At 33.6% G+C, this 15,676-nt stretch overlaps 1 protein-coding gene and 1 long non-coding RNA gene across 5 annotated transcripts; one reads left to right on the forward strand and one right to left on the reverse strand.

Annotated features, from left to right (window-relative positions):
• Positions 1-5,675: 5,675 nt before the first annotated feature.
• Positions 5,676-8,832, forward strand: LOC113316890. 4 transcript variants are annotated; one of them, XR_003343063.1, is made up of 4 exons: positions 5,676-6,065; positions 6,331-6,519; positions 7,247-8,519; positions 8,651-8,832. It is a non-coding gene; the product is annotated as an uncharacterized LOC113316890 (long non-coding RNA). The 4 variants fall into 4 exon arrangements; XR_003343062.1 differs by having other exon boundaries at positions 5,684-6,065; positions 7,247-7,331; positions 8,139-8,832; XR_003343064.1 differs by having other exon boundaries at positions 5,685-6,065; positions 7,247-7,331; positions 8,203-8,832.
• A 4,272-nt stretch (positions 8,833-13,104) lies between these two features.
• On the reverse strand, positions 13,105-15,346 carry LOC113315052 (myb-related protein 305-like). Its single transcript, XM_026563361.1, has 3 exons — positions 15,083-15,346; positions 14,758-14,887; positions 13,105-13,735 (listed from the first exon to the last, which is right to left on the reverse strand). Exons 1-3 carry the CDS (start codon positions 15,216-15,218, stop codon positions 13,375-13,377), a joined length of 627 nt encoding a protein of 208 aa, XP_026419146.1. The 5' UTR covers positions 15,219-15,346; the 3' UTR covers positions 13,105-13,374.
• Positions 15,347-15,676: the final 330 nt, after the last annotated feature.

Raw genomic sequence — 15,676 nt, forward strand, 5'->3', positions numbered from 1 at the left:
CGAAATCAAGAGTTGCAGGAAATTGTTTCTGCTGGTGCACAAGGAAGAACACGAAGAACACGAAAAACAAAAGGCCATTGAAGACAGTCGTTTCTGGGGTCTTAAAATCAGCGACAAAGCAACAGTATTTACGACAGTTTTCTGTAACAGTTCCATTGTAACAGCTGTTTTTCACTCCGATTAATATGAGGAGCTAAACCCCATTGCTGAGGCGATAGAGGAAGCTATTTTTCCAACAAAAAGTGGTATATTCTATTTTATCTTTTTATTTGCAATAACTATATGATTATTTGCCTTGAACTATTATTGAATATGATTTTTATTTGAGTGATTGTGATCTATTTTGATGGAGTATGCTTAGTTTTAAGACTCTTGATGCTTCATACTTGGTATTTACAATTACTAATTTTGAAAATCTACTTGTTGCAATATTTTAGAATTAAATTAAACGAGAAAATTGCATAAATATAAGTATTGGTTTAATCACTTTGAACTTGGAAAATAGTGGAATCTTAGCCTCAGTGTTTCTTTTAATATTGATATCATCTTTGATTGAGTTTTCTATAATTTTTAGTGAGTTTTCTATTTTAATATTAGAATTTAAGTCTAATTAATATCCTTCACAAGTATGAGAGTCGAACCACTTTTACCACTATCTACAAATCACATCAGGAGTGAGACACATGTCCGGTTGAATGGGCAGGTCAATATAAAGGTCACTATCCAAACCAACTGTAATATTAGAAGCTTCGGCTATTTATGATTGTTGGATCTGGCATGCTTATTTTTTTGGACTCCCGGGTTCAGAAAATGAAATCAACGTTTTGTAAGTCACAATTGTTTGAAGATCTTAAGCATGGACTTGCGCCACACTGTAATTTCACCATCGGCGATCATGACTATACTCAGGGATATCATATTGCAGACGGGATCTATCCACAATGGTCAACTTTGGTTCAAGCCTATAGTCAAATAGGCTTTGGACCAATGACTTCGAAAGATATGAAGTATTTTAACACCCAACAAATGGCTCTGAGAAAGAGTGTCGAATGCTTTTTCGAAATTTTGAAAAGGAATTTCGCCTTCGTTTATGATCGTGTCGCTTTTTTAATCTTCAATAAATGAACAAAATTATGCTAACTTGCATAATTCAGCATAACATGGTCATTGAGGGAACCTGGTGTGACCCCACCTTGGACTAGTTATCCATACGAATATGTGAGGCCTAGTATTGTAGTGCACCATGGCCGTCTTGCAAGAGACTATAGACTTGCCACTGACAGAATTCAAAATGGAGACCCCTATGGAAATCTAAGGGAAAACTTAACTGGGCACCTCTGAGATAGAAGAGGAGCTATGCGCGGTGGTCAAAACCCAACCAGTCAGTTTTTTTTTTTTAAAATCAAATGTCATTTTATTTTAGTTATGTTTGAAGTTGTTTATGTACTTTGAAATAAGATGTGAAATGACGAGGGTACCAAGTACGCCACAATATTTTTGATATCAATTTGAGACACACCATGCGTAATATAATTCAGACAAGTACTTTCAAGGAGATTACTTTTCAACAAAGTGACACTAGGTACATATAATAGGTATCGAAACTGAACCTAATTATTAGGATCAAACCCAAGTGTTGGATTAACGTACACTACAATTATAAATAAACAATAATTATAATGCGCAAAGTAAAATAAAAGCTCACAACAAGATTTTGTTAACGAGGAAACTCCAAATGCAGAAAACCTCAGAGACCTAGTTCAGTTTTGAATACACCCCCCACCCACCACCACCACCACCCCCCCACCCCCACCCCACACACACACCGTTAATTTTAGTGACAAAACTCTTTACTTATGGAGAATACAAGTATAAAAAGATAAAGATATTACATTATGTAACAGTCTCTTGGCTCATTCTTTATTCGCCTTATTCCAAGCTTCAACGAAATGCCGTTGTTGAAGCATTTGAATACAAAAAGCTTTACTCCCTTAAAGGAAAGATACGTATATATTCAATCCAATCATATTTGTTAGTCACTTTCGTAGTATGTAATACTACACAACATGATATGTTTCCCCCCTTTAATCAATGCTTTACTCTTTTTATTTAGATATATACTTTTCAACACATATATTCTTTCTTAGTGATTATGAGTCACCATATACTCCGTATATTTCTCTCACTTTTTGTCACAAAAAATAACAAAGAAACAAAAAAATACAACAAGTTTTGCGAAAGGACCCTCAAGCACATAAGAAATCGATACAACCTATAAGAGGTAAGCAAGAAGGTATAACATACCACTTTTGATAAGCAACATTAAAACTGAAACTCCCAAAGTAATTTGCTTTTAGCCTCTTACCAAGGAACAATTACCCGAAGTAATTTCCTTTATTTATGATCAGAATTAACTTAGTCCCGGTGCTTACTAAAGCATAATGTAACTACTACATATGAATATGTCACGGTGCTTACTAAAACATAATATAGTATAATGTAGTGCTTACTAACACAAGAAAACATATGTAGTGGTTTTGTAAGTCATCTACGGGGGTCGAGGGGGCAGCGGCCCCTCGTTATTAGTAATTTCTTGTTAGAATACAATTGCTTAGAAGTGTACCTTTTTCTAGTGTTATAACGGCTTTCTTCTCCTTCGCTGTTGGTGAAGCAGTGATGGCTTTCTTCCTCTTTGCTGTTGGTGCAGCAGTAATAGCTTTCTTCCCTTTTGGTGTTGTTGGTGAAACAAGAATAACTTTTCTTGTCCTTTTAACTAGTGGTGATTTAGCTGCTACTGCAACTGCTTGGTGTTTGTTGTTGGTGACTTAGAAATGTAAGTATAACTGATATTGGTGCTTATCCAAGACTAAAGCAACATACCAATATGTAGTATGTATAATACTAAAAACACTACATATCAACTATCAAGTGTCTAACAAGTCTTACAGATACTTATTCTCAATATGTAGTGCTACATATGCTTATTCTCAATATATAATGTTAGATCATAGACACAACAGTAACAGAAGTATCAGACAACATACCAATATGTAGTACACACTTGATAGTTGATATGTAAGTATTTTAACACTACATATTGGTATGTGGCGGTGCTTATTTCAGGTTTTGATATATTGCATGTCAATATGAAGTGTTAAATTATACACAAAACAGGCATTAAAGCATCACACACTACATATGGACATGTGCAGATGCTTTACCATTTTTCATTTAGCATAAAAATCGAAAATCAATTACAATTAGGTTTTATTCTAATCTGCTTACCTTTTTCTGAGGTGCATTTGCTTTCTTCCTCTTTGTTGGTGATGGAGTAACAACTTTACTCATACTTCTTGTTGTTGGTGATCTAGCAGCAGGGGGGTTTCTTTTGGTTTTGTTGTTGGAGAATCATCAGAAGTTTTTCTTCTTCTTTTTGCTGATGAAGGGGTTTCTTCTACAATTTCTTCTCTAATTGTCCGGTTAGTTGTTCTATTCGTAACCATTTTTTCTCTTCAATTGAATGTAACGAAAATTAGATCTGAAACTGATGTTTTTGATTTCGATTTCTGAAACTGATGTTTTTGATTTCTGAAACTGATGATTTTTTTTCTTCTAAAACTGATGATTTTGAATTTGTCTTCTGAATCTCATGATTTTTTATTGAGATTTTTTGATTCGATTTCCAGAAAAGAAGACGCAGTTTAGGGTTATGCAGTTTAAGTTTTAGAAGAGAGAAGGAAACTATTAAAAAAACTCAGAGAAATTTGAAAAAACAACTGCAAATCTCCGTATTCACCTATTACTCTGACTCACGTATCTGTGGTTATGGGTAGCTTGGTAATTTTGCATTTTTAAAAGTTTTTTGGACCAGCGGTTAAATGAGTTCTCCCGCTGGACTATAGGTTAACCCGGATCGGGTTTTATAGACGAAACATCAAATTTCTCAAATCTAAATTCCATGACGAGAATTTTGTTGTTTAGTCCACTAAACCCGACCCGGGTTAGTGGCTAGTCCAGCGGGAAAACATATTTACTCGCTAGTCCAAAAAAGTTTTGAAAAGAGTAAAATTACTCTACTAATCCTAACATATAATACATACTACATTTGTTACTAGTAACATATGTTACTAGTATAGTACTAGTAGTACTAGTTACTACTAGTATACTAGTATGTTACTACATATGTTACTAGTAACATTAACATACGTTACTACTACTATTATGTTATGTATTGATACCACATATCAATATGTAGTATCAGTATTTATGTACTACATATAAATAACTACTGTTATCTTATGTATTGATACTACATATTGACACTACACATCAATATGTAGTATCAATATGTTATGTACTACATATAAATAAATACTGTCATGTTATGTATTGATACTACATATTAATATGTAGTATCAATATGTATTGTACTACATATCAATACTGTTAAGTTATGTATTGATACTACATATTAATACTGTACTAGTTTACTAGTATACTACATATTAATATTAGTACTACATATTACTACTAATATACTACATATTACTACTAGTATACTAGTAGTAACTAGTATAGTAAAGTAGTTACCTAATATACTAGCAACATATTTTTGTTACTACTAGTACAATACATATTAATATGTAATATCACCGTATTGATACTACTAGTTTACATGTGTTGATACTAATTAGATCTCGAAGGGTATTTTAGGCATTTAGAAAACACACTTTATAATCTCCACAAAATTTTTGGATTAGCGGATAAATGTTGTTTACGGGTTGACTAGCCATTAACTGGTTCATGAAAAACTGGAATAAACACTAATTCCTACTTCCGTGATTACATATCAGAAGAACAACCCACATAATACATTATTTGATACTATATCTCTAAACTATTCAAGCTAGCTCCGCCTCCCCGTTTCTTCTCCACCACCTACACATCTCCCATCCTAATTTAGCATAACCTTAATCACTGTCGGCACCACAACAATCAGACCTGTTTCGATGTAATGTAAGTGATCACAAATCTTCTTCTTTTATTTATTTCCTCTCAGTTTATTACTTTTCTCTGATTTATTTTTTAATTTTTCTGTGTTGTTATCATAGTGCATATTCATTATAATAGAATCACAACCACCTCCAGCTTTTATACATTCGAGGTTTATATTGAGTCACCACCAAGCTTGTGAATACTCGAGGTTTGCATTTTTATTTTTTAGGGTTTTTTTCATCAAAAGACACCATCCCCACCACCATTAAAATGTAGTTGTGCCTTTACTCTAGAAATTAACTTCATTCTGCAGTTTGCCTGTTTTGGATATCTGAGTTTGTGTTTTTGTTCCCTCGAAGTTGATTTATTTGGGGTTTTTTCTCAACAGGCTCCGTCACCACCATCGCCATAATGTAGTTGTCCATGCTACTGTAAAAGTTAATCAGGCAACTTTTTTCCTTGCAAAATTAGTTCTTTTGATTGATATTCTTTTCTTTCGATACGTCACAAGTATTATCGTTTTTCTTTGCTTTGAATAACTATTTTCTTTGCTTTGAATAAGTATTTTTTAGCAATTTCTGTACATCTAGCAAGTGCTGATGGTTAGTGTGTTGTTTTACATTGTAATTATGTATTAATTTCGGTACTAAATTTTATTAGCTTCAGTACTAAATTTATCATTGGCTCCATAGCTCAATTTATTAGCAATCCTGGTCGAATATGAGTACCAGTGGGTTGCTCAAATGATTTGCAGAAATGGTAGGGTCACAAGTTTTTCAAGAAGACCCATTGGTGGAGTAGACTGCCAACTTTGTACACCACGTCATGTCTATTTGTGGTGATCGTGTTGTTATTTTATGTTCAGGTGAGAAGTATGGGTGCTCTAAAGAATAACTATAAACTTTTGTTAGATTTGTTAATTTTTGGTTTGCTGGAAATATTCTCCCACCATCTCTAATTGATAAAAATCCTTATTATTGTTCCACCATTTCTAATTGTTAAACTCCTTTGTTGGAAGCCCACAAACTCTGCACTTTTGTCGGTTAAACACCATTTGACAAGCAAAAGAGGTATGAATTAGCACACTTTTGGAAAATTATGTCAGCAATAATTGTTGAATTTCTCAGACATCTGTTTCAAATTACAATGAATATGGAGTGTGTTGTTGGTCATCAACTGATTCAATTGTATTACATTGTAGGGGCTGTTAGAGTTACAAATAGTTACAAAAGATTATCTGCAATTATTATTGAATGAATGCACTATTAGTTACTTTAAAGGTTATCTTTAATTTCTTTCCGTTCATGTCCTGAATAGGCTTTGTTACAAAAACAGGTACAACTATAACAGCCAACTAAGAATTGAGAAGAGAATGTGAATCCATAGGCTCGGAGAGGGGTGGGGGTTTTCGGACTTTACTATGGCAGGTTGTCTTAATGCCAGTAGCCAATCTATCCATTACAGTATGAGCAAGATTAAGGTCCTTAGGTCCTGTGGAAGTACCTCTTCCATCAATCAACAGAGGTAATTTGTAAAATGATTACAGCAATATTAAATTGTTGTGGAAGAGCGTTATACATAGTAAAATTTTAATTATTTTTGGCCACATAGATGGTTGATGTTGTTTTGAGTTTCTAGAAAACTAATTGCAGTGATGAGCTGTATAAACCAAAATACTTTGAGATATTAGGTTTTTCTTATTTACAATCGACACCGTACGGGTTTTCATCAAGCTGATTTTAATTGCGGAGAATGAGTTTGCCTCCAATTGTGAATAATCACTCTCAAACATTCTACCTTGAAATTGGCTTTAGATTTCTTTGTTGTATGTAAGCCATATTGTTGTTGAGCATTCTGTCTTGCGCAAAGTTATGATAGTATTAATATCATAAAGGAGTGGAGTGTTTTTTCCAATTGATTGGCACTAGGAAAATATTTCATGAGATAAACTTAGGTTCTGTTGCCCAGTCCTCCAAGTTTAATCAATTCTTTTACATCCTTTGTCTATGGTCAATAAGAACGAACTCTTCATTGCTCTCATGGATCATTATATTCAGATAACGTAATAAGTTTTATTTAACTTATAATATTTTAGCTACTATAAAATTGTTAGTGATGTGGTGCTTAATACAATAATCTAACAGGTTGACTTATATTTGATGCATGAAGGTAATCAAGTTAACCATTTTGAATTTTGATATTACGAAAAGTCGTAGATGACTTTATTTGATTATCTTTTGCTGGGGTGTAGGGAAGATTGATGACTCTGAACGGCTTCGCTCCATGAAGTTAAATCAGCAAGGAAAATCGAGGCTCTATATGTTGGAAGTAATTTGGTATCTAGCAACAACTTTCTGTTTTCCTATTTCTTTCTTTTTCATGGTTGACAACTTGAAATTATCCTCGCAAAGCTTAACTTCGCCATACAAATTATATGCTTCTAAATTCGTCTACTTCTTCATTTTACCATAAGAATTCCTATTAAATCATATTTATTTGATATGTGGACCTATTCAAGGGATTATAATTTGTAGATTTGGTTTCTGACCGTCGTAGCATGGAGCTGACATCAAGCTCTAACGATAATTATAACAATGAGGTAGTAAACTAAATTTATGATGGGTGGGCGGCATGTCCACATCTGTATGGTACGGGTTAAGCTCTTACACACATGTTTCTTAATTAGGTAACAGTCGGGTGCGTCTCCAGTCCACAAAAACATTGTGATCTTGAAAAGTAGGGTTCCAACTTCTTTTTCTTAACAATTGACTTACCTGAAGAGTAAAATTTCTTCTGGCATGGCCTATGGTCAGCGTATCTGTTTGTAAATGTTGTACAAAACCCTCTTAGATAACTTGGATGATTGTGTAAACAAAAGATCACCGAGTATTTCAGAATTTGATTTACTAAAAACACCACGTTTCGAACAAAAGATCACTGAAAATTTGAGAAATTGATTTACTGAAAAATACTACCATTTATGAAGATTTTTTAGTTAACTATTAATGACCTTCTTACCAACTTTAGATATTAACTCTTACAGTAATGATCATAAAGAGCTTTTCTAATTGCTTGATTTGGCTTATGTCTGCTCAATTTTAAATTTGGATGTTTGACTTTAGCTGATGGGTTCTGTTCAACAGATTTTGGAAACTTGGTCATATACATGGTATACACATCATCATCAGTTTTTTTGTTCTTTGATAGGAAGATGTTAATGTTCAACGGCGAAGAGGTATGTTTATGGAGTTACTTGCAGGACTAATTCTACTTGATGCATGAGTGTTTCCCATGAAAAGGTTGGTGTTGCAGTCAATAGTACATTTATTTAGTTGTAACTCCAAGTGCGAGGATGTTTATCAGGGCAGATAGTAGAAACAATTTCTTCAATTCCAAGTTGAGACATAAAAGTGGTTTCTGAAGTGAACCACGGTGGTCTTATATCCCAAAAGGAATGGAAAAGTGGGAAGTGAACACAACAGTAGCTGCACTTGCTTGATTTTTAAACGGCGCAAAGGCAAAAGGTGCATCTTTTGATTCTATTTCAAATGCCACTACTTCATGAAGAACATGATGGGTTTATGGCTCAACTTCACTTTTTGATAAAGTCTTTTATATTATCTTAAATGTATCTTTACTTGTGTGATATGGCCAGAATTAATTCTAAACAGAAATCTTATGACAACACAAGGAAGGTGGTCTAGATTCAGTGAAATTCATATGGGGAAACTACAGAGTTGAGATTCGTTTTTGTTTGTTGTCATATTGAAGTTGTCTTGATTGTTGTGGATTGCTTGCATATCAGTTTGGTATTTCATTTGCATTACGATTCTCACATTAGGTTTTTCAAAAATAAAAGAAAAAAAACAGTGGTGCTGCAAGTTCTAGAATGAACTGGTGTGTGAAATATGTGGGAAAAAAAATCTACAAAGAAATAATATATCGTTCTCATCATCATGAGCAATATTATCATTTTTGTGCGGGTGGGTTCATTGGATAGCTATAACAACTTTTTGTTGCCCAGAAAAGTGTTATACTTCATGGGATTTAGCAAAGCTGATAACATTTAGCTCTTTGTTTTTGCATAGCTTCTCAGTAACTTAGAATGACTTTACGTAGCTTGCTATAGGCGGAACAAACTTAGAATGACTTCACCTAGCTTACTATAGTCGGAACACGGGCACGTACTTTAAGCAATGCTTGATAGCATCAAAAGTCCATCTTCTAATTAAGGTCAGTGGTGGTGGACCTTAGTTAACATTAGATGTTTTTGTATGTATAGCAATGCAATTTTTGTATGCATATAACAATACAATTCAAGAACACATTTTGTGTGGAGGGATCGTAACAGTTGAAATTTGTGTAGAGGGATCGTAACAGTTGAAAATGAGAAAAGCAACGCATGCAGTGCTCTGCAGACAATAATTGTAACTGGCACATCTAAGTAAATCAAACACATGTGATTCCATCATACAAGTTGTTTGAAATTCCATCACGTTTGTTTTCTACTTCCAGAGATCTATCCATCCCTCATTTAATGGTACTATGACAATAGATATATCGTGAAAGTAGAGATACCTCTAGAGCTATGTACCTATTTAGCTAGATAGATATAGTACCACATTTTGTCTTTGCTTGATTTGTTTTTCTTTGCTTTTTCCACATGTTTAATTTGTATACGTTGTCTCTTTCCATATCACATTTCAAAAACGTGGTTGATAGCAAGTGTGCGTATGTAGTTGCCGAAAGCAAGCAAACAAACAGTACCCATAAAGAAACTGCTTTTCATATGTAATGACTTTTGCATATACTCTAAACTCTCCATCATCAATTGTGTCGTTAACTTATACTCCTCTACTATTTCATCTTTCTTCTATCCGACCATTTTCGTGAATTAGTACCTAGTACTCTTATGTCTTCTTCTCCATTTCCTAATATTGAAAAAAAATCAATGGTTTACAGTAACTTTTAGATAAAATAAACGGAAAATGGGTCATTTGTCCAAATATTTTTAAAACATGGTTTAAGTGGACGAGTAAAAATTATTATGGGTAAAATGGACATCAAAAAAATTGCAAGGATGAAACTGGATTTATCCTGACTTAAACTTAAAAAATAGCAAGGATGAAACTGGATGCATCCTGATGTAAACTAAAAATAAGAAAAAGTATTTAAAAATGGATACGATGAAACTGTTTACATCATGATTATTTTTATATTTTTGTCCATTTAAACAGTATCAAAATCTAAATGTCTTTTTCACCCAAAAATTATTGATTTTGGTCTTTTTAACCAATTTTATGTAAAATAAAATTTCATTTCATCACGTGGTAACATGTTGGATACACGTGGGGTCATCTAAAGGAGATGTAAACATCAAACATGTGATGATATTAGAGATGGGAATGAATTAAATTTCGTCGTGTTTGAATTTGAGATTGAGATGGAGATATGGAGTTAGGTTTACGTCCGAATCTATTTATTTCTTGCATGGCCAGCTTGAGATATACGATAACATTCAAAAGGAGAGTTGAGTTTTTCTTTAGATGTATAGATTATTCGATTGCTTTATTTTACAACGTGTTTAATTTTTATGCTGTCGGATACAACACACTTTTGCAAAACGTGATGCATACCATAATTTTGATGAATGCATGCATCATACTCGTGGAGATAATAGACATGTTTTTAGGCATTATAATTTTCTCCATGCATGCATGACTATTGTATGTGGTGCAGTTTTGTAGCTTACCTATTTGCACTACGTCTATCTATATATATCCTCGGATTCCTCCGGACAATTCTAGATTTTACAAATGCTTATATGACATTCATTTATGTCATCACCTGATGCATGCACTGTCATGAGATTCATGGCCATCATAATCAGTTATTGCTCCTCATACATCACAAATATCACATGATGCACCCGCCCAAGTGAAACGTATGCCATATATATATCCGAAATTGCTAAGAAATCAGCTCCTTTGATTAACCCAACTCTCGGCTGTAGCCTATAGATGAAATCTTCGATCTCTATTCAACGACTAAGTTCCAAAATTTAAGGGTATATGTACTGGGGCTTCATCGGAAGCAACACGAAGATGAAACATTGTAGCTTATTCGCGTATACTTTTTGCGATCTTTCTTTTTCTTTCTTCTATTATTTTGTTAACCTTGTATTTGTCTCTGTTATTACTCAACTGCTAGTCAGCTAGTGACAGCCCAAATTTCTTGTATCTACCATTTTCTCCTATTAGTGGGGCCCTTTTTAATTCTATCATATGTACGTAGTTATGTACTATTATGAACGAAGACCACATACGAGTTTATCAAGTATATTTCTTCCAATCATGTTCCATGAATTGCAAAAGAACAAGCTTTTGAATTTACTCTTCGGCAGATATCTCGATTATTAAGGAAAGGAAAAAAATCACTATATATTCTATAACTAACTAATAAACATATATTTATTTATTTTTCGAAGCGAAAACAAGAAAGTTGATACACGCTTAGAAGAGAAAATAAATAAGTGTGTGTACATATATAATACAGTAAAAAGGAAAAAAAAGAAAAACGAACAATACGCTATCGCACCATTGGTATTATAAGAGCTGAACTTTAGGGAAAACATTTTTGCGCCGTTCAGAAATGGGGACGCACATATACTGACGATCAGCTTGCAGGGAGACTGAAACCATCATCATCAGTAGTATACGTCCTGTGACATGCTCTGATCATCACCCTAGCTAGGTGTATATATAGAAGAGTGCAAGTCGAAAGAGATGAAAACAACGGGTGTATAATTTACTAATGGAAAGGGAAGAGATAAGGTGAAAGATGATGTGATTTTTTTTTTATATTCACTTTTTTGTTTACTTCATTTTCTAAAACAACAAAAATCAAACCGGTTTTTATTTCAGTTTTTGACGAAATATATATACGTTTTGTGACGTATACAAAGATCTTAACCTCACAAAAAAAAATGCAATACAAGATCCTGAAGTTAAAAAAGCGAGACCTCATGAAAAGTTATATTGCCCATGTTGCTAATCGAACTGTTATGTTATATTGCGACCCCACACGTAAACTATCCAACCGTTATCTGTGCAAACATTTTTGATCAACCAATATTCTTTCTTTATTATTCCAAAATCATTTCATTAGAATATTTATAATCCAATTGTTCAGTTTGTAAGGCTAAGCTATCCATTTAACATTGTAAAACTATGCTGCTTTACGGTGATTTTTTTACGAGGTGACGAACCATGTGCATGATTTTTCGACATGATAAGATCATCGATGAGAATTTTTCTAACTGGCAAGAAATAAAACATATAAATCAAAAATCAATCTTTGGATCATCTCCGCGGCACCAAGTCCTAAATCGAAGCTACGTGGATGAGATAACTCTTCCAAACTCCAATCGTTGCTCAACATAAATAAGAGGTTAAATAGGGCATGAGTGGTGCAGTGATACGATACATGGTTCCACGTACGAGAAAGCCATGGAGAAAAGGAAAAATAAGAAGGAGATTTGCCTAAAACCCATAGGAAGTCTTTCTTCTCGTATCATCATCACACCGCTTGATTTATTCTTGGTACCCAGAATAGAGAAGAAATTGATGAAGCCCACGATTGATTCTTGATGTTCCAGATGAGGTAAAGTAGATTACTTTCATGCATCCATTATACCCTCCTCATGGACTTTTTTCCATTTTCTTTTTGAAAAGTTGGGACTGTATTACGAGCTTCATAGGAACACCGGGGATATTTATAGCACTCTAAAATAATATTTTGTAATTTGTTTAGTTATCTATTTTCTGACGTGGACTGTTAATATCTTCATAGTACTAAAATCTAGTAATAATCTCTCCACTTCTTTTACAAAACAATACATTTTTACAAAATTTAACCCAACTTTTTCTTCATGATCTATGGCTATGAAATGAATTTCCCTTTTAATCATTCAATTGCCCATGTTATTTTCAGTTAAGATCTTGTTCATCCATTCATTATAAGGATACATATTTTATTCCTAATCCTATAACAATGCGAGGTTTTGAGCTCAAATCTCGACTACACGCAATTTTTCTCTAACCAAAAGAATTAAATTAACCCTATAACATAGTAAATTACTTAGTGTAACTACCGAACCATGTAATTTTCTATTACACACAGGTGCCTCAACACATATATAAGTCTTCCGCAACAATAAAAAGAAGCAATTCAAACTCTAGTACTATATCCATATGTATGGTTTTTATTTATAAACACACCTAAATAAATAATATACCTCTCACAGTTCCCAAATACTGTTTATATAATCCTTTAGTGAATAATTAAAATGATGATGAGTATTTATTTAATTAAAGTTACTTAGTCACCATTAAGTAACTGCATAGACCATAAATCCTCCATACCCCAAAAGTTTTCACTGTTAGTTTCCGGGGGTGGTAATGTATTCGGGGGGAAACTTAGATGGTTATGATGAAGGTGTTGATGAAGATGGTGATCGGCTGTATAAATTGGTGAATAATTTTCGACACCGTCTTCCGTCGTAGATGTTTGAGTACTTGTGCTGGCCCCACCGCAATGTTGTAAATCGGTACTAGTTTGTCCAGGATTTTGTGACGAGTTATCACCTGGTTGTTTCATATGCTTTTGGATTTTTGTCCTCCAAAAATTCTTTATCTCGTTATCAGTTCTTCCCGGTAGGTGCCTTGCAATTTTTGACCACCTGTACGTACTAACTAACGTTAATTGTATTAATTGAAATTAATCACGAACAACATAACAGGGATTTTGTTGTTTTGTTTATCAAAGCTAATCGAACTCGTTTAGGTCATTATTTTTCCAAAACTGATTTGCTTGATCCGAATATTGGAATTTCAAAACTGCTTTGCTTGGAATTTGGAACCTACAACGTGCACTACACTTGCAGTCTTGCCTCAAATGCAGTTCACCTGGATAGAGATATAAGCGGGCCTCATCCATGGACAAACTTATAGAGGTGGCTTACCTCTAACTTTTTTAATTTTAGCTAGAGTTTTCTGGGCTGAATATTTTAGATCTGAGCAAGTTAAAGTTTAGAAAGATAGAACTAAACTAAGACATATTACGTGGCAGTGTGGCACTATCTTAACCAAAGTCCCAATATCTACGAGATTATGTTCCAGTTTTGAGAATCTACGCATTTACCTATAGTGACATGCATGCATATGATAACTGATCCCGTTTCGATCCCCAACACGTAAGTTTCGAACACGGTCGACCTAAACTCTTTTTTAAGATTATTAACAAATTAGAGGAATGCATTAATTAATAATATATTATACTAGTTTTTTTTTACTCGGAGGATGATCGTGGCTAACTCTAAGTTTCCCAATTTTATCACGAAGTTGGTCATCAGTATCAAGAGGTCATGGACAATCTATACCACACAACTCCGGAACCAATGAAAATAAGAGTAAAGCATGAAGAAGATAAACTGAACAACATTATTTGATTAAAGGAAAAATATTATTGATAAAAGAACAACGTTTAAAAGAGTAAAAGATGATGAAAACTGTATATATAACCAAGACAGCAAGACTTATCTTATAATTGGATAGAAATAATTTATTTTATTTTTTGCTTGATCCACAAATAAGAAGAAAGGGAAACACCAAAAGATACCTTGTTTCTAAATCAGATTGTCAAAAGCAAAAGATGTAAAAACATATGCCAAGAAAATTATAAGTAATATCATGTCTTACTCACCTATTTCCCCACTTAGCATGTAATTCCATGATCAGGAGTTGTTCTTCAGGTGTTATATTACCCCTCCGAACATCGGGTCTCAAGTAGTTGAGCCAGCGAAGACGGCAACTCTTCCCAGTACGGTTGAGACCTTCATATACCATATAATTAAAAACAGTAAACATTAACATGCATGGGAAAAAAACTGATTTCTAACATGTATATATATATATATATATATATATATATATATATATATATACAGAATACCTAAGAATTATCAGATATATATCGTCAATGACTTGGGTGAACCGATAATTCAAACGTTCGATGATGAGTTAATTACCAGCTGATCTAGCAAGTGAGTTCCAAACACCTTCTCCGTGATTTGCTATATAGTTTATTAAAATCATGTCTTCTTCCATAGTCCATGGACCTTTTCTTACTTCAGATTCTTGAGAACTGCAAGGTCTTTTATCCATCTTTCTGAGGATGAAGATATCGATTTGCAAAGAAGAGAAATAAGGTGGCTAGGGTTTTATAGACAGGCTAGTTCCTTTAACAGTTTATCCCAACTGATTCATCTTGATCAGGTTTAAAAGCAGAATATTTGACCTAATTTTCATGTTAATGACATTATTTTGACGTAATTCTTATACATTTTATAGTTAACCATCGTACGCTAGTTTGATAATGGCATACATGCACACATAAAATTATATGTGCATGAGATGCATCCATGCACACATGGTAACATGCCTACGTCCCCGGCATTTCGTTTGTTATTCGTATTTTCAGTCTTATTAAGAAATAGGTCTCAATTCATTGTATTTCTTTAGATAGAATTTAATTAATTTAATTTAGTTTAATTTAAGGAAAACAAAACATGAACCCCTTATGTACAAATTTGTCATGCAAAATGCATCACGACATTGATGTA

Source organism: Papaver somniferum, chromosome 10 (genome assembly GCF_003573695.1).
Source record: "Papaver somniferum cultivar HN1 chromosome 10, ASM357369v1, whole genome shotgun sequence".
Lineage (NCBI taxonomy): Eukaryota > Viridiplantae > Streptophyta > Magnoliopsida > Ranunculales > Papaveraceae > Papaver > Papaver somniferum.